This window comes from Neurospora tetrasperma (assembly GCF_000213175.1).
Source record: "Neurospora tetrasperma FGSC 2508 unplaced genomic scaffold NEUTE1scaffold_1, whole genome shotgun sequence".
In the NCBI taxonomy this organism is placed as follows: Eukaryota; Fungi; Ascomycota; class Sordariomycetes; order Sordariales; family Sordariaceae; genus Neurospora; species Neurospora tetrasperma.
Window position 1 is genome coordinate 5,544,823 of NW_009799099.1, and position 17,702 is coordinate 5,562,524.

The following is a 17,702-nucleotide window of genomic DNA, read 5'->3' on the forward strand; positions in this document are numbered from 1 at the left end:
CTCTCTACGCAGTACCGCATAGATTCGGGGCGTTGGGGTTATAGGATCCCAGGAAATCAGACATAATCTGGAAGTATACTGTACGAATATGTGCTTTTTATGCCTGGTGAAAAGAGTGGGGGGACAGCGTAAGAGCCCGGAGCACTGTAAATTCGATTCTTCTGGTGCCCTGTCTTTTCTTCCTATTTTCTCAAGAGAGCTGGAAGGTGAGGACATCAGAATCACCGTCTTGCATAGAAATTTGGGTGGGCATAAATGTTGCATCATGCTTGCAGACCATGTCTGATTTCCTGGGATCCTAAAACCCAACGCCCCGAATCTATGCGGTACCTCCAAGGACGCCCCAAGTGACCAACGCAACGAAGGGCGAATATAAAAAAAAGACAAGGACTATACCTTAGGTAGTGTACCACATTTCCATCCCGACCCTCGAATGCTCGAAATATCATATTAGTCCGGGACACACGGACACTACCTACCTACCTACCCATGGGTAGCCGAGTTACGAAAGACAAGGTAAGGCTGTCTGTCCATGGATAGAGAAGTTGAGATATCGGACAGCGGCGGGGACGGTTGAGTTGAGTCATGTTGCTTTGCTTTACTTCCCTTCCCTTCCCTTCCCTATCTGGTATTAAGCTAGGTATGTATGAGCTGCAAATCTGTAGGGGTCGTGATAATGCTCCTAGGTAGGTAGGGCCGACGTTGGAGCTATGTAGTTGAGTCTTGAGTCTTGAGTCTTGAGTCTTGAGTCTTGACGGCGGTGCCGGTGAGGTGCCGATAAGTAGGTAGGGAGCCGGAAGCGTTAGTTGAAGCGGTACTTACTTACTTACTCTCCATACCTACCTCTAGGTACAGTTACCACCCACCAGCTTGGAGAGACTCAAGGTCCCCTTTGGTTACCTAGAGGCATGATTTTCCTGCTAGTATCTGCCATCTGCCGGTTTCAATGCCCCTGTGCAGGAAAATGGATGGCCCGGTACAACATGCATAAACATCAAGTCTGTATGTACTGATTGTCAACCCTACAGCTGGAGTAGCTCTGACGATATAGGGAATGCGAAAACATGGAACACGCATGGATGATTGATGCGCTTTGTGATTTCCTTCCTCCTCTTTGCTGGCTGGTTGGATGGACTCGGGATGGCCTGACGGGCGAGGCGTTTTACTTCGATAGGTTGTCTGTCTGTCCGGGTAAATGTCGAGAGAGTAGGTAGAGGTAAGTAAAGACTGAGGTAACGACAACGATAGGCTGTCTGTCCGGGCAAATGTCGAGAGGGTAGGCAAGTAAAGACTGAGGTAACGACAAAGACATCACATCACGCAACAGGAAGAGACAAGAGACGGAGGAAGGCGTGCGCTTTTCAAGTCAAGTCAAGACTTTACAAACACCATCTTGGAGGCAAAAGACAATGCAATGTTATTCAACTGTCCGTTGTTGATATTTGTTAAAAGAAAGAAAAGGTATCCTAGAATGATCAATGGCTACAGAAGTGGTGATGTGATGACCAGCTGCGCCGAGACAAACAAACAACCCTCCTTTTGTGCTAAGGAAAACTGAAAGAAAGAAATCTAAACGCTGTTTCCCAGGTATCAACAATCCCTTCCAGAAACAAACCAAAAGAAGAAGAAAAAAAAAGGAAAAAGGTGCGCCAGTGAAAGAGACAATCAGACTCATTAGACTTCCCAACATATGCAAATGGCTTCTTTCTTGTGCTCAGGAGCGAGTACGACATCAATTTATTACACACAAAAACCTAACCGACATCTAAAAAGGACCACACCAACCCCCATATACATGCTTTCCTCCTAACCTCCTGGGTATACAACAACCAACGGACTCTCCCTTCGCTCACTTGACTTGCTTAGAGCATGACCATGCCGGCACCAACGCCCATGGCGATGACAACGTACATACCAACGGCCATGTCAGCAACGGTGAAGAAGCTCTTCATAGCGACAGGGGCAGCGAACGAGGAGCTAGTGGCAGCAGCACCGCCGCTGGTACCACCGTTGCCGGTGCCAGCAGTGGCGGTAGCAGCGACCTTGTTAGCAGCCTCAGCGCTCTTGAGAGCGGCGGAGCAGGTAGCGTCGGTCTTGGCGGCACCGTTGGTGGAGGCCTGACCGTTGAAGTCGCAGGCGGTGGAAGCGTACTTCTGGTTCTTGTAGTACTGGTCCATGACGTAGCCGAGCTGCTGGAGGGAGTTGCACATGGCATAGGAGCCGTAGACACCGGTGGAGACGTTACCCTGGATGCCAGCGCAGGCAGCGGGGTCGTTACCGCAGACGACGCCGAAGAGCTCACCGTAGGCAGTGGGCTTAACGTCCTTGTTAGGAACGCAGGTAAGGGAGTTGTACATGCACTCGCAGAGGCTCTCGTCGGGGGTAGGGGGGAGAGCGTTGCCGGTGACCTGCCAGTTGGAGGTGACATCAGGGCACTCAGCGGGCTCGTTGGCGGGCGTGTAGGAATCGAGTTCGACGGTCTTGGGCTTGGCGGCGAGGACGTTGGCCTTGAGCTTGTCGTAGTTCTTCATGGTCTTAGCGCTGTTGCCGGAAACCTTGACGAGACCATAGTCGTTGTCCTCCTCGAAGTACATGTAGACGATACCGCCAGAGAAGACGTCAGTCATAGCATCAGAGTAAAGGGCGGTGGTCTCCTCGAAGATACGGCCCTCAGCACCGTCGGGGATGTTGCAACCGTACTCGGCGAAGAAGACGGGGACGGAGTAGTTCTTGAAGAAGTCGATCTGGTCCTGGTAGCCGGAGCCCTTGATGGTGTTGTGACCGCACCACTCGTAGATGTTGTAGCCCCAGAAGTCGATGGCCTCGCTCTGGTTGCCGCAGTTGAAGTAGTGCGCCATCTCGGAACGGATCTTAGCGTCGTCGTTGGCGGCATAGCCAACACCCATCCAACGCTTGACGTTGCTCGAGATGTAGTTCTTGGAGTCACGGACAGCAGCCTTGACGTAGGCAGAAGCGTCGGTGTTGGTGGCGTTGTTGGAAACCTCGTTACCGGCGAAGAAACCGATGACGTTGCTGTACTTGCTCATCTCGTCGATAACGGCGGTGTAGCGCTTGTAGAGAGTGACGTCCCACCTGGGGTCGTCGCGGTTGATGGAGGTGGAGGGCTCGGACAAATCGCTGATGACGTAAATACCGGCATCGTCGAGGAGCTTCATGCAGGCGCTGTGGTCGGCAGTGGGGTCAATGGCGTAGGTACGGATGGCGTTGGTACCAGCGGCGGCCATGATGGGAACATCACGCTTGCAGGCGGCCTCGTCGGCGAGAGGATCCTTGAAGGTACCAGTGGTTGTCTCGCCACCAGCGCCAGCAGCATCCTGCTGGTAGGCAATACCCTTGATGTAGAACTGGGTGCCGTTCTCGTAGAAGAACTTGCTGCCCTGTGGAATCGAGTGTGGTTAGCATTGGAGGCGCTTCGTGGGTGCGACGGTGGTGGTATGCCTACCTTCATGACGATGGGCTGGAGAGCAGCGGAAGCCTGGCCCGCAAGGGTGAGGCCCGCGACAATGGCGGCTTTAGAGGTAACCATTTTTGCTGTGTGTCAAAATGTTGATTAAAGGCGGTGTTCTATTCGGCGCAGAAAGTGGGTGAAGATGCGGCGTAAAGTATGTCGAGAATTATCCTCCAGCTGTCGGCCGAGTGTATCGTGTAATTATGTTGTTTAAAGAGTGTGGGAAGAGATAGAACTAATGAAAAGAGGCAGTAGCGAAAGACCTCTATGATGTGTTCAGCCCCCTTCTATGGATGATTTTGGGTGGATGGGCAGGAGTGAGTGAATGGAGAGAAAATGGAGGAAATGGAAAATGGAAACAGCTCAGGACTTGGGGGGGGGGGACATGCGGTGGAAAAAGGAGGAAAGAAGAAGGCGACGGAGATTGGCAAGCGTGGAAATGGAGACCAAGTTGGTCTGTGCGTCAGCGTGTGTGTCGTGGTGGGTCCGCTATTGGCCGGTCAGCCCGGTGGTGTGGTGGGAGGGGAGGGAGTGGGTCAAGAACCCCAGCAACCTACGGGCCCATCGATGTCTCCAGTCCGCTCACGCATGCCTGCTGCAGCAGACGATGCAGTGCAGTGGAAGGGGCCTCTACCTACGCCAAACAGTTGACAGCAGCACAGACTCGCGAAATCGTCCAACTACCTCTACCTACCTATCAATGATGCGACCATCATCACACTGGCAACCTAATCTCTGTGTCGCAGAACTCACCGGCCAACCATTATGTTTTTCCTTTCGGGAGCTTTCCAGTGTTCTAGCCTTCAACATGTCTCCAACGCCACACGGCACCGTAAAAGATGAACTCGAAACCGACAAGTGGAGTCGTCTACATGGGGACTGAGTGGGTTTCGTCGCATGTGGAATTTGTAGCGTAGTGTAATTCGTAAACGCAGGGATGATCAGACATTGGGGGAGGAGTTCTGGATTCCTCTTTGCCCGGTTTCGTCGCTCATGTCTGGAGACACAGAAACACATTGAATTCAATGAATTGTTATTGATACGCCAACGGCCACAACACGGCTTCGTTTGATACTGCCGGGATTCCATCAAAGTCGATGCAGCATGCATGTAAATCCCGTGTGCATCACCATGTTGACCAGATTTAAAGGCCGTTGACCGCCATCGCACCGTTGCAGTATCCGTGTGCCATCTTCATTTCGCCTGTTGACAATGTGTGGACTCGTCTCCAGAGAGGACCTACCCTTTTTCTCTGGGAGGAGTCGTGGAAGCTCTACCGAACCTGGGGCAGACAACCAGCATTGTGGACCAACCGAGGAAGGAACGGGCATTGAGCGACCGGCCCAGGGGGTTCGATTGTTTGGCTGACATCGATCGGTTCGTTCGTTCTCTGGCGACCAAAGATTGAACCCCTCAAGGAGAAGTTCAAGGGAACGAAGTCGATCGATGATCCCGATGGCACGTGACATGGCCGTCCAGAAGAGGAGGGAATGTCCGACGCCACTTCCGCCGGCCTGCCATTTCAAGCATTCCGTTGGTTGAGATAGGGGGGCTGAGGGAAATATGGGATGAAGATGGGGTCGGAATGAAGGATGAACATGTTTCCCTGGTTGGCGGTTGACGTTCATCACTTTCAATTACTGCCAAAGCGTCGACCTAGCTTCAAAGCGCACATTCATTTGGTATCCCATTCTTTTTTTTTTTCTCCAGGTCGTTTGGCGCTCACAACAGCGGCGGCACACACGCCAACGCCCGATACGGGAAGGGCAGGTAGGCGGAGTCGCAACCCCATTTCTGGCACGTTCGCACTTCTTCGCAGTCTGGGACTCTGGCTGGCTGATGTTACCGTAGTGCTGCTCACCCCGGAGAGAACAATTGGCACCCTCTAACTGAAATTCCCCGACGTTATTTCCCGGATTTTCCGTTTCCTCTTTTCTGTCATGCTCCGTCTCTTCGTATTTCCATGTACGCTACTACACAAAAGACGATGATAAAATGCAACAACGATGGCCAAAAAACGCTTCGTTGTTTGTTAAGCCTTTCCAAGAGATCTCTTATCATCCAATCCGCGCGATCGACAAGCCTTGGTCCAGTCTTGTCGCCAACAACTAAGCAAAGCTTGGATTTGGCACAGCAGCAAGAAGCTTGGTTGATCGACGACACCTTCTCGGCCCAGCGGGCTCGAGCGGGTCCCGCTTTGCTTGGTGTGAGCTTGTTTTCAGTGGAGCCGGCTTGGCGCATCAGGGGTACATAATGCTCGCGGCACTGGAGGCATGGGCGGCTGTCTCCTGGAAATCTGGGCAGCTTGGCAGCTTGGCGGGCACCCATCTTTGGCCAACTTTTTTGTGCCCATTTCGATTTCAATTCGATGTCAAGTTGGCGACCATGATGGGTTATGACGTGGAGCACAATTTGTGAATGTTGGCTTTGGTTTTCTACATATTCTTCTTTTTCATCTTCATCTTCCCCTTCAATTGAAAATGAATGACGAGAATGCTACCTACTCTGACATGAATGAACTCCTGAAAGCAATCGCAACATGAAACGCAAAGACGATCCCCCCGATTTGTGCATGCATCTTGAAATTGAGCTTCAAGCGACACACAGGTAGACCGCCTGCCGCGAGTTGTTACACCCCCAGGATATCTCAATTGCCTCTACCCTATCGCTCAATCTTGAAATCTCCAGTGCCACCCGTTTGAAACTTGCGTCGAATGTCCACACAGTCCTTGTTGTCAGCAGTCAGTCAGTGTTTTGCTTCCAAACCTAAATGACGTCCGGATGCCAGCATCCGAAACTGCGGGTCCAGTTTCACGCCTCAACTTTTGTCTTTAACTTTGCATCTTATTTGCGAATTGAATGTGTCGTGTCGAATCGAGTCAACGAATCAACAATTGGTCCTCACACCTTTCGTTGTGAACTTTGACCTCCCGACCTTCAGCTTGTTCGTTCGCTGCTCGCTAAAAATTATGGTGGCTCTTTGCTTCGCAGGCCTCTGCTTGCCCCCCGAAATTCCACAAAAAACATCCTGACCAGCCAATCCATGATCTACAGGAGAACGATTGGCGCGATCTTCACTCCTTCAATCATGTCAGCATTCTGCACTGCCTCCTTCGTCGTGTTTTTTTTTTCTGGGAGGGTGTGATCCGTGCTTCTAAGAATGGAACTTGCCGCTCTCTGTCCGCTGTGCGACCGACAGAAATGACAGGAAAAGAGGCGCAGCAACGCAGGCCTCGGCAGGCACAGGAGGCGCTGGTGCACGGGCCAGAAGAGTAGGAGACACAGTTAGGTTGAAGTTAGTGTACTAACAGACTTCGGCACTGATGCTGCATCAATTAAATAGAATAGTATTGATATTGCAACCCTGAATGTCCTCTCGTGTCCAACCGAGGTCCCAGTTGAGGGTGCAATCGCTCACTGCATTCCAACTTCCCAACTGCGTTTGAAATGATCGACCTGCGAGACTCGACTGTGAAACAATCTCACAAAGTTAAACCTCCAAACATCAAAATCACCATCTACCCTTCCGCCTCTCACTCTTCACCACCCATACTTTACTTACGTTGCCTCCTCTACGAATTCAGAAAGTCACTTGACGTTGAATACATCGATGTAGCACGTCGGCGAACATGTGCAAACAATGCTGAAGTTCAGCACTGAACAACCTCAAAACCCAAGTCAAGATGCCATTGCCATCTCCACCTCTCCATCACGATCACGAAATCACGAAGTGTTTCTTCATCGTTGCTAGAAATATTCCCACATTTCAGAGTTCATTTCCCTCTAGAAGTGCCACAGCCACACATTCACACAAATGTCACATAGGAAGCTCGGAACGGGGAAGGTATCTTCTTTCCCCAGACGAAGCTTTCACCCGCATGTCCATCCAGCATCAATCTTAACGCCCTTCTCAGTCTGTCTCACAGCCTTTCCCAATTTCCTTTCTACCTGAAATATCTTGCTTTTCATGTCCAGCTAGCCTTTCGTGGTGGCGTCTTCCACAATGCCTCAGCCGAGTCCAACCAGCCTGAATACGTTCACGATGCCGCCTCTCTTTCTTCGTCTTCTAACCAGCTTAATCCTCGTCTTCCCTAATTCCGCAGCCCTGTCCAGCCCGGACATATCACGGGCCTACTGGGTAGGGCGAGGACGTGGACGCGGTGCCAGTACGCCCATAATAGCCCACTTGGGCATGGAGTCCTGCTCCCAACGTGGCCGAATATGGTCAGCATCTGTACTCGCTATGGAACGGCAAACTCCAAAAGAGTGTTGATCAAGTGTTTTGCTTTTCAGACTGTTCTTGGTTGTTTTTGTGCCTTTCTCATCGATCGAATCGATCTTGATCTCCGAACTGGTGCGTAGGTGTTTATCATGAAGCAACTCGCAATTCTATGGGAGGTTTTGTCTGCTTACCAGATTACGGTGTCAGTTCCTTCTTACCGCTCCAGTGGCCTATATCGGCTCGCAAGTCCTGCTTTGGAGACAGGTACATGTGGTTATCATCCGTACTGCCCGAAGAAACGGTGATTTACAAGGACATGCACAGTCATGTTGTTTTCAGAGCGCTCTCATTTGGTTTATATGGTTTATTGTTGCCTGTCATCATCAACCTTTCGGTTTACAGATGCTTTGCAGTGGTCTTCATCATGGAGCAAGTCTTCACATTAGCGGGAAGTTCCCTGCTTACCAAGCTACGGTGTTGGCTGAAGACAGTACCCAGGACCAAGAGTCGAAGTGGTGATCGAGGGGTCTCCTGGGAGAACGTATGCTCTGTTAGCAGTGATCTCTCAAAAGAGAGGAGGTGCTTCAGCCAAGTGGTGGTGCCGTTTTTATCAGATCTCATCAACATTTGCCTTCATTGCTCCGAAGAAACTCAGAAGTAGTCATATGTAAGGGTGTACATCATGAAAATGCACTGGGGCTGTTCGGTTGTCGGGAACGCCTGTGGATTGGAGGAAAGTCAACTTACTGACCCCGTCTGACCCCAAACACCGCTCGCTACTGGGAAACCACTAATGCCCTGCTGGGTTTTGCTCGATCTTCTCGTTGTTGATGTGATAGTATTGTCATTGTTACAAGGCAGAGTTTGCACACGTTCCGGCTTCCCTATACCGCACCCTTCCAGCATTTTTCCGTTCCTCCACTTCCGTTGGTACTACTCAGACATGCCCTTTTGTTGAAGAAGGTTAATTGCTGAATCGAAGGTCGGCCGATCCAGTTGTGATGGCCAACTGACTGCGTCGCTGTCTTGGTCGGGCTGTCGAGTCTATCGGTGGTGGTTGCTGTTGGTCTTTGGGTAGTCGTCTCCTGTTGCGTTGCAATCAGTGTTAGCATTCGCTCTCCCAACCCAATTTAACGCGTTGGTCGTTATCAGCATTCCAAGCACTTGCTTCTCATCAGATTCTTTTCAGTATGGTGTTCATGAACCCCCTCCTCGCCTTGCGAGCAAGTGGTTGTTTCACAGTTTATGTATCAATGGTTTTCATCATTGAAGCAAGTGCTCTTTGTTTCCCCCGAACCCTCAACAGCCAAGAGAGAAATGATGAATGGGGGAAAGTGAGCGGGGGAATGTAAGAACTGCTATTCCAAACGACGAAGGAAACTTGATCGCCGAAGGTAGATATTCAACAGATCTCCGCATCGCTGGAGAGACACGACACGTTGTTCTTCGGCATGTGGGATTTCCTTTGTGATCTAGGGTCCTACAGCCCTCCCGGTCGTGGACTCGAGACCGGAAAGACTGGGCTTGCCGGACGGTTGTGCATAAGGGCTGTGTGTGTGTGTGGGGGGGGGCTGGGTATGGCTGATGGGGAAGGTAGGTATGTGTGACTGTTGGGTAGAGGAAGAACTTACCTACTACTAACTGGTAGACTCCGATATCAGATCCAGCTTCCATATTCGTTTGACTTAGCTCCGGGTTTCTCGAGTGACCAAGCGGGCTCTGGCTAGGCTAGAAAACATTGGCCTCCAGCTTGGCGCGCATCTTCTCCAACTCGCGGGCCTTGACACCCACCACAGCAATGGAAGGGAACGTTACTTGTGGCTGGTACATGTTCGCCACAAGCCTCATCTTCTCCCTCGCGATGAAATTCTCGGTCTGCAGCTTGGAAGACGGCTGCTATCTTCTCTTCTTCTTCTTCTTCTTCTTCCCCACACCACTAGCGCTACCTCTTCGCAGAAACCGAGTTCGGGGATCAGCTTCTTCTTGCGATTGGTGTCGTCGGAGTTCCGCATTCTACGACGTATAGGACGCCCCAGCTTGTTAAGTGTTTGGTGTCTTTTTGTTGTGGGTGAATTGTATAGGCCCAGAAGAAAGAACTCCGATATTGAATGGCTCCCGGAAAGTACCTCCTTGGCAGGTTCGCGTCACTTGGACTGACGCGTTGTCGTTGTCCGAACTTTGAGGTCCGCCTCTTCCACTCACTTATTTCTACCTACGAGCGCTGGCACTTCTTCTGGACTGGGCCGTGAAGGGCGAGCCAAAGAGTCAAAGAGCTAGCTGCCTTGCACGGCCAACGACAATGTGGCCTTGCCGGTGGTTTCAGCGAGATTGAAGAGCTGGATGGGTGAAACTGAAGATCTGGTGTTAGAAAGGCAATGGCGATGGCGATGGCGATGGCGATGACAATGGACCGCGTTGCGTTGTTGGATCGACTCTCTTCTTGCGCTTGGCACGACCGCAGTCTGCACCTAACCAAAACCAGGCACCTTGAACTACCTCTTGCCTTTCGGTGTCAATTCTTTCGGGGAGTCTGAATATGGTGGTTCGGGTATTCACCTCAGTCTTTCCTGTGGGAGGTTCAACAAGAGCGAACCACCCTATACCGACTCGACTTGTTTATTGTGATGGTGCAATGGGCGCTGTTTTTGTGTTGTTCGTGTTACGGGTGCTGATCTTTCTTCCTCTTTTTTCCTTTCTTCTTCTCAAGAGGTTCGTTCGACAACTTGGCCTCCAGCTTGGTCCGCATCTTCTCCAGTCTTTTGGATTTCCACTTCCCAAGGACATCTCCAGAAGGTCCCGTTTTTCAGAAGCCAGCTAACTTTGCTGTTACCGCCCTCCCTTTCTACCCCGGCAATGGAAGGGGGTTCTTTACTTGTTGCTGGTACATGTTCATGCCGGGGTAGAAAGGCGGCGCCCACGCCGTGCCGTATTCCACAAGTTCAAGTCGAGCAGAGACATAGCTATGTTTAGGCGATGCTCATCCCATGAATGTCTTGACATCAAGTGATGCGTGGACCAGCGTAGCACCCGATGGATGATGAATGTCATGATTGTTGATTCCCTTCTCTAACTGTTGAGGAAGCTGAAGGCTCCGTTGACGGGCCTTATATACAGGTCATGCCCAGAGGTACTAGCTGCTTCCCTCAACGGGTTGGGTCCCATTGTGTGCCTCGTGGTTTTCTCACGGGAGACCCCGTGTCATCAAGTTCGTGTTGGTTTCCCTTGGAGTCAATGACTGGCAAACCCAAATGGGTTTTTGGTCACGTTGGGTCCGACACCTTTAGCTGTGCCGTCGGTCGAGATGGAGCAGGCAATATGTCGGCTGGCTGGGTGGCTGAAACTGGCGCCCGTGATGGTTGAGCTTGACATCGCCGACATCAATACCGCGATGTTTCGAGTCGTGGAGCATCTGGTGGTAGAGATGGGAGTTGTTGAGATGGCCACCTTTTTGTGGGCAACGATTTGAACATTGAAACTGTTGTCCGAACTTCTTGCAAGTGGAGGGAGGAATGCAGCCGACGTTCAGGCCGGTACTGCCGAAGACGCCAGGCCGCGCCCGGCTCCTGAGTAGGTGCCAGGCTGGCTGGGGCTTCTTTCACCATTGTCCTCTTCCTCTCCTTCCTCGCCCTTCTTCGGCCTTCTTCGGCCTGACCTTTGCCAATCATCATCGGCAGTGAACTGTTCCCTTAAGAACAAAAAGGTATGTAGGTACCTGTCGTTTCATCTTGTCTCCCTGCCAGGTGTGTTTCCTTGTACATCTCCCTTTCCTTCTTGCTCTTGGATTTGCAAAAGTTAGACTGAGTCAATTCTGAATGTGCTTGTAGGAAGAGACACAGAGTGACGAAGGCCTCCTTCTTTTTCGTTTTTCTTTTTTTCGTTTCTCGGTTTTTTTGTGTTTTTTCATGTTTTGTCGTTTTTTTTGGTCTTTTGATTTGTCAATTTTTTTTTGTTTCTTTGTTTTTCTCGTTTTTTTTTTGGTGTTTTTCTTTGTTTTCTCGTTTGTGGCCTTCTTCTTGTCGGTCTTCTTCTCGTCCTCAGAGTCGGACGAAGAATCGCTGGAAGACCTGTCGCTCGAGGAACTGTCAGACTTGGTAGCCTTCTTGGCTTCCTTCTTGACTTCCTTCTTCTCAGCCTCAGACTCAGAAGAGTCAGAGTCGGAGTCCGAGCTGGAGTCGGAATCAGACGAAGAGTCGGAAGAGGAGTCAGATTTGGAAGAAGAGCTCGAATCCGAATCGGAAGAGGAATCAGAAGAAGAGTCGGAGGAAGAAGAGTCCGAACTAGAATCGGAAGAAGACTCGGAAGAGGACTCGGAAGAGGATGAGTCAGAAGACTCATCCTTCTTGGCGGCAGCGGCCTTAGAGAAGAAAAGTACTTCAAGCCATGGAAGTTTAAAAGTGCCAGCGCAAAAGTGAGGCGGGCTTGAAAGTTCGGACGACGGGTCCAGATGACGATTTTCGGGGAGTCTCAACACCTGTCAGGCCAAGGTCCTCGTCTGTAACAGACAGCTGGTCAGTACAAGCTGAGACGACAACCAAAGGGTGAGGTGACTGACCTTGTCACTACCTCTAGATTCTGACGCAGACAGTGCGGCAGATGGCTTTGCTGCTTCTGCCTTGACCAACGATTTTGCTGGTTTGGCCTTCGTAGGCTCTGGCTTTGGGGCTGGCTTTGCTACTGGGCGAGTCTTGCCAGGAAGCAGATAAGAAGCAGGGGGTTTTGCTGTGGTCGCGGCGCATGTTGTTGCCATGGAAATCTTTGAAGAACGGCCCTGCCGCGGAGCGCACATTGGGGTTTGGTCGGTTTAGGGAGATGCGGGCGAGGCTGCAGTGGACTCGGTACGAGAGAGATTCGGAGGAGATGGAGGACGAGTTCAATCGGTGGGCGGCCCAGCCCGGCCCAGCCTGCGGTCGCTGCCCGCTTAACTCTACCCCAGTTGATGGGGAGAGAAGCTTTCGGGGCCTTAAGCTCGCAGGCTGGGCGACCGCACCACAGGTTGAAGTGTGATGCGGTGATGGTGAGGTTTGTAGGTGGACTCGAAACCGGCCCTCAGGCGCCCACTAGCCCGAAGGAGGGAGTAGGGATGCCGTCCTCGGGCGCGGCTCGGAGGGAAGTCGAGACCGGTCGGGCAAGAGTCGATGAGCACAACAATGTACGAGGCGGCGGCGCGCACGGAAAGCTAAAGGTCGGTTGGCAGATGGTTAGCACTGGGATCTTAGCCGGCAAGTGGCGATGACAAGCGCGGTAAGTGCTCCAAGGTCAGATTTAAGCAATTTTGTGTCGTCATTGAGCTAACCACAAAGTGATGGCTCTTTGACATGTTTGTCTAAGATTTGTGTTCATCATGGAAAGGGAGCTGGCAAGGCGAAAGAGGATGATGGACCGCTTACCTTGCAGTTGAGATGGAAGTCTCTGGGCCTCCATGAAATGGTTCAAGGCAGTGTTGCTGTCAAGTGTGGTGGTTAGCAACATGCTTTCCTTTCAGAGGAAGTGCCCGGTTATGTACGCGCGGTGAGCGTCTCCATCCACATCAGATCTCTGTGTCTTCATTGAGCCCGTCACAAAGTGACTTTCTCTTTGCAAGTGTAGAAGCTTTGACTTGGCTCATCATGGCAGGGAGCAGAGCTAACGAGGAGAAAAGCGACAGATACACGAACGAACGACTTACCTCGCAAACGGGATCAAAGAAGATTCTCAAGGTTGAGAAGGTGAGGGTGGTTGCCTGACAAGATGGATTAGCAACATCGATCCCAGGTTGAAGCTCTGCGTTTTTGATAGGCGAACGAGATGAATGCTTCAAAATCAGAGAAAAGCTCGTAGGTTCTTTGTTTCATCATTGAACCAACCCCAGAAGGAACAGGTTCTTTGTAAAGTCAAGACTTTTGTCATCATGGAAAGAAGCAGGTCTAACGAAGGGAACTGGTAGATGCGAACGACGTACCTTTAACGAGAAGCTTTTTGCCCATCTCTTGAAGACGGCAAGTGCATGAAAGACTTGAAGGCGGGATTGCTTCTCGCTGTTTGCTGGGTTTGCTTCTTTTCTAAAGCTCGCTGCGAGCGCGGCAGTTAGCTGAAACTCTCAAAAACAAGTGTTTGCGTTAGAGAGTGGCGCGTGGTGCTTCCAGTCAGGTGGAATGAGTACGAGTCTTTCTTGTCCTCATGGCTAAATATGTTTTTTGTTTTCGGGCTTCACTTGAAGATGTTTTCATCATGGAATTCGTTGGTGTGGTTTTTGCGCAGGACAGGACAGGCGGCTTACTTTTCTTTCTCTTCGATCGCGTTGCCATGCATTTTGTTCTCTTCGTCGTTTGTTGGCTTCATCGCTCGGTTGTCCAAGATGGAGTATCGGGTATGGTGTAGCGGAAACATCGTCGACTTCCACTTTTGGATTGAACGAATGACTACCTAGAGGTAGGTGCGAAAGAACCTGCAACCAGAAGTGTATGTTGCTGGCGGTTAGTAACTGTACCGAAAAGGCAAAAGTCATTCCCCACCAGCGTCAAAGATGGAACCCAAGTTGTTGATTGCTGCCTCAGACACTTGCCGATTTGTCTTCATCGAGCGATGTTGATGCTTCTCGAGTACAAGAACGCTGGTTTTTTGTCATCACAGGCAAGCTGCTGGGTACCTCTAGGTATTTGACGCTGGTGATCTCGGGAGCACTGGGAGGAGTCGCCTACCGCTGAGACTTTCTTCGCGGGCTTGAGGAGTTCGAACGATGGGACACCTGTGCAGCAGAACAAAGGCAAAGGAGCCAAGTGGTCAGCAAGAGCAATCAACAGAAAGCACAAGTGAGAGCCAAGTGGAGGTCGCTGGCTTTGAGATCAGATCACCAGGGTGAGTATCTGCATTGGGCTCTTGGGGAATCACCCCCTCAGTCGAGGAACCCCTGGGTTTGTGAGGAAGTCTCATCATGTATAAGCCAGGCTGTGGTGAAGGTGCTTGTGGCTAGTGTCGAGCATGGATTCAGAGTTAACTTGCCGAGTTCTTGTTGTAGTCCCTGGGCTATGCCCTCGTTGACGGAAAGCGTTGGGGAGCAGCGAAGGAGGCGAGTGCCTGCAAAGACTTTGCTGTTAGCCGCGATCGAAGTCAACTGGTACCGAAGTGATTGCAAAGGCAGACAAAGTGGCTTGGTTTCAGATTGGCATGGGTCTTTTTTCTCTGTCATTGAACAGTCGAAAGTGTTGGATTCTCAGAACATGAACATGGGAAAAGTTTGGTTTCATCATATTCAAGCTTGGGGTGGGAGTGAAAGGAGGTGAGAGAAAAGTGGTGACTTACCAAGGTCCAACTTTTGTCTGTCGAATGGAGAAGAGGAGCAAGTGCCTGAAAAAATGAAAGGCAGTTAGTACCTATCCTGTCATAATCATTTACAGACTCAAATGCAAGTGCGGGTATTGTTGCTTTGCCTCAGGCATGGTTTTTTTACATCATGAAGGTGTCGATCGAAGTGTTGCACTCTCAGGAGCAAATGTACATGAAATTTTGGGTGATCATCAGGTGGCAAGCGATAGGGTGGAAGTGAAAGGAAGTGAACTTACCAAAGTGCTGCTTGTGTTGGCCAGAGGAAGAAGGACAAGTGCCTGAAAGAAGCAAGGCAGTTAGTATCCTGCCAAAGTCAAAGACTCAGATGCAAGTGCAATTATTGTTGCTTTGCCTCAGAACTGGTTTTTTGCGTCATGAAGGAGTCGAAGTGTCGAATTGTTGCACTCTCAGAAACAGATGTACAAGAAATAATTGGGTGATCATCAGATGGCGAGCGATGGGGTGGAAGTGAAGATCAAGTGACAGACTTACCAAGTGGTTGAGTTGCGGCCAAGTGGAAGCGAGAGAACTGCAGTATTTGCTGAACCGTCAGTGAACTGCCCAAGCTATGAAAGATGTTGACAAGTGCTCTGAAATAACGTGTTGGTGGATCAGATTGCGATTTTGGTATCATCGAGCCGTGACAGTCATCGACTGTGAAGACTTTGCGCTCTCAAATTAAGAAGAAGGATGATTGCTTGGTCATCATATGCGAACAGGAAGTGGGAGAAGCAAAAGGGGTATGACTTACTCAATTCTCTGAGCATGAAGTGAGACCGAAAACCTGCGATGACGTTAATGTCAGCAAACAGCCAAAGAAAAGAAATGCCGACAAGTGTTGAAGGAAGCCTGGTGAAATCAGTGCATTTGGTATTGGTTGGTCTCATGGAGCTGTGACAGTTTTTGACTGTGGAGGCTTTGCACTCTCAAAGCGACGAATAAGGCAGATTGTTTGATCATCATGGTGTGCAGGCGATAAGTGGGAGGGGCAAAAGGAATGTCTGACTTGCTTACCTCTAAGTTTCTGACCATGAATTGCAGCAAGACCTTGGGGGGAGAGATCCAGTCGAAAACCTGCGAAAAGCACAATGTCAGCAAAGAACCAATGAGAAGAAATACCAACAAGTGTTGCATCAATTCTGGCGGCCTCAGTACGTGTTGTACTCTCATGGAGCCGTGACAGTCCTCAACTGTGGAAGCTTTGCGCTCTCGAAGCAAGAACAGAAAGAAGTTTGTTGGGTCATCATTGGCCAGGCTGGAGGAAGCAAAAGGGTGTATGACTTACTGGAATCTCTCGCCATGCGAGCCATGGAGAGAAAAGACCGAAAAACCGCAGCGAGCACTGTCAGTAAAAGCTCTCCCCAGACGCAAGCTGACTTGAGAAGAAAGAAGACATTGCTTCGAATCAGAAAATCTCCAAAACTTTCAGTCGGGATCTCAAGCATCTGCTTGTCCCCCTCAATCGAGTAGATCAAGAACAAAGCAATCATCATGGAAGCACCTGTGTGTTGAAAANNAAAAAAAAAAAAAAACCATGGAATGGAAGTCGACTCACCGCTGGTTGTCTCTATGACGAAGACACAAGCTCATGATGACTTTCAGATCCCACCCGGGCCATCCCTTGACGCTTATGGGGTACTCCCTAGCGCCTACAGAATCTTCTCAGATGCCGTCCGTCAGAGACAAAGCCTTTGCTGGCACGGGGCTGAGGTGGTTCGTGTTCTGTTATCGTCGACTCCCCGGCAGACCGTAGGGAACCACGCGATAGCAACACTCCTTGAACTGGGACAAGGTTTCCTTTGCAGGTCACCGCGGGAAGGTGCCCAGGCCAACGACCCGAACAGCCCTCCCGCAGCTATTAATCTATCTACACTACTCGAAACAGGACGACGACACAGATTGAAGACTGAGACTTACTCTGCGAGGGGCTGCGGAAATCTCTCTCGCGAGCGTACTGCTTGGCCGACCAGGGGCGGCTGCGAAGTTGATGATCCCTGGCCAGACTGACAATCTGAGCCTGGAAAACCTGCGTTGGCAGTGGAAGTCTGTGAGCGCAATGTTGAACACGGAAAGTTAGCAATGTTCAAGCGAGATGCTCAAGAAGTCAAAGACTGGTGTCAATGAAACCGCCTCATCAGAGTTAGAGAGAAAAGATCGGACCCCACACTATCTGCAGTAGAGTGATTTGGTCCATCAGCGAGGGAATGCTGAGCGCAGATGCCGAAAGCACCACCGCCAGTTTACAGCACCCTGTTGATTTCAGACTCGCCACACATACAAAAGATTGTATGCTGGCCACTCGTTCTCATCATGGCGAAGCAAGGGAAAACAAAGACAGGAAGAAATGCTTACGCTGAAGTTGTCCGTACCTTAGTGGAAGTTTGTGGCCGTCCTGGTACCTGCTACAGAAATGGTCAGCAATGGCCAAGTGAGACGGTCCAAGACCGAAAGTGTTAAAGACAAGTGTCAATGACCAGAGCCTCAGAGTTTTTAAGTGTGATGATCCCACCCCGCGCTATCTACAGCACAAGAGTGATTTTGTGCATCAACGAGGAGATGCTGAGCGCAGATGCCGAATCTCCTTTTCCAAAGCACCACCGCCAATTTACAGCACCCTGTTCATTTCAGAAATGTGCATGATGCCACAGGGACGAAAAAGATCGTATGATGGCCACTCTTTCTCATCATTGGCAAGGAAAGCACAAACAG

General features: G+C 50.6%; 7 protein-coding genes across 7 annotated transcripts; 1 reads left to right on the plus strand and 6 right to left on the minus strand.

The window, feature by feature from the left end:
- Nucleotides 1–1,393: 1,393 nt before the first annotated feature.
- On the minus strand, nt 1,394–3,839 carry NEUTE1DRAFT_116148 (uncharacterized protein; the record flags this gene model as incomplete). Its single annotated transcript, XM_009850272.1, has 2 exons — nt 1,394–3,398; nt 3,464–3,839. The coding sequence occupies 2 exons, from the start codon at nt 3,545–3,547 to the stop codon at nt 1,863–1,865; spliced, it is 1,620 nt and encodes a 539-aa protein (XP_009848574.1).
- Nucleotides 3,840–5,602: 1,763 nt separating this feature from the next.
- Nucleotides 5,603–5,800, minus strand: NEUTE1DRAFT_18723 (uncharacterized protein; the record flags this gene model as incomplete). The annotated part of the gene is made up of 1 exon (XM_009848729.1): nt 5,603–5,800. A coding segment is annotated over one exon (198 nt), but the record flags the coding sequence as incomplete, so codon positions are not given.
- A 3,619-nt stretch (nt 5,801–9,419) lies between these two features.
- On the minus strand, nt 9,420–9,703 carry NEUTE1DRAFT_135481 (uncharacterized protein; the record flags this gene model as incomplete). The annotated part of the gene is made up of 2 exons (XM_009850273.1): nt 9,420–9,566; nt 9,638–9,703. The coding sequence occupies 2 exons, from the start codon at nt 9,701–9,703 to the stop codon at nt 9,420–9,422; spliced, it is 213 nt and encodes a 70-aa protein (XP_009848575.1).
- A 328-nt stretch (nt 9,704–10,031) lies between these two features.
- On the plus strand, nt 10,032–10,315 carry NEUTE1DRAFT_116149 (uncharacterized protein; the record flags this gene model as incomplete). The annotated part of the gene is made up of 1 exon (XM_009850274.1): nt 10,032–10,315. One exon carries the CDS (start codon nt 10,067–10,069, stop codon nt 10,223–10,225), a length of 159 nt encoding a protein of 52 aa, XP_009848576.1.
- Nucleotides 10,316–10,971: 656 nt separating this feature from the next.
- Nucleotides 10,972–12,438, minus strand: NEUTE1DRAFT_135482 (uncharacterized protein; the record flags this gene model as incomplete). The annotated part of the gene is made up of 3 exons (XM_009850275.1): nt 10,972–11,254; nt 11,738–12,162; nt 12,244–12,438. The coding sequence occupies 3 exons, from the start codon at nt 12,436–12,438 to the stop codon at nt 10,972–10,974; spliced, it is 903 nt and encodes a 300-aa protein (XP_009848577.1).
- Nucleotides 12,439–12,651: 213 nt separating this feature from the next.
- NEUTE1DRAFT_135483 (uncharacterized protein) lies at nt 12,652–13,008 on the minus strand (the record flags this gene model as incomplete). The annotated part of the gene is made up of 2 exons (XM_009850276.1): nt 12,652–12,867; nt 12,985–13,008. 2 exons carry the CDS (start codon nt 13,006–13,008, stop codon nt 12,652–12,654), a joined length of 240 nt encoding a protein of 79 aa, XP_009848578.1.
- A 1,554-nt stretch (nt 13,009–14,562) lies between these two features.
- Nucleotides 14,563–16,483, minus strand: NEUTE1DRAFT_108011 (uncharacterized protein; the record flags this gene model as incomplete). Its single annotated transcript, XM_009850277.1, has 7 exons — nt 14,563–14,849; nt 14,970–15,014; nt 15,230–15,271; nt 15,486–15,647; nt 15,745–15,777; nt 16,008–16,067; nt 16,279–16,483. 7 exons carry the CDS (start codon nt 16,481–16,483, stop codon nt 14,563–14,565), a joined length of 834 nt encoding a protein of 277 aa, XP_009848579.1.
- Between the last annotated feature and the right edge of the window lie 1,219 nt (nt 16,484–17,702).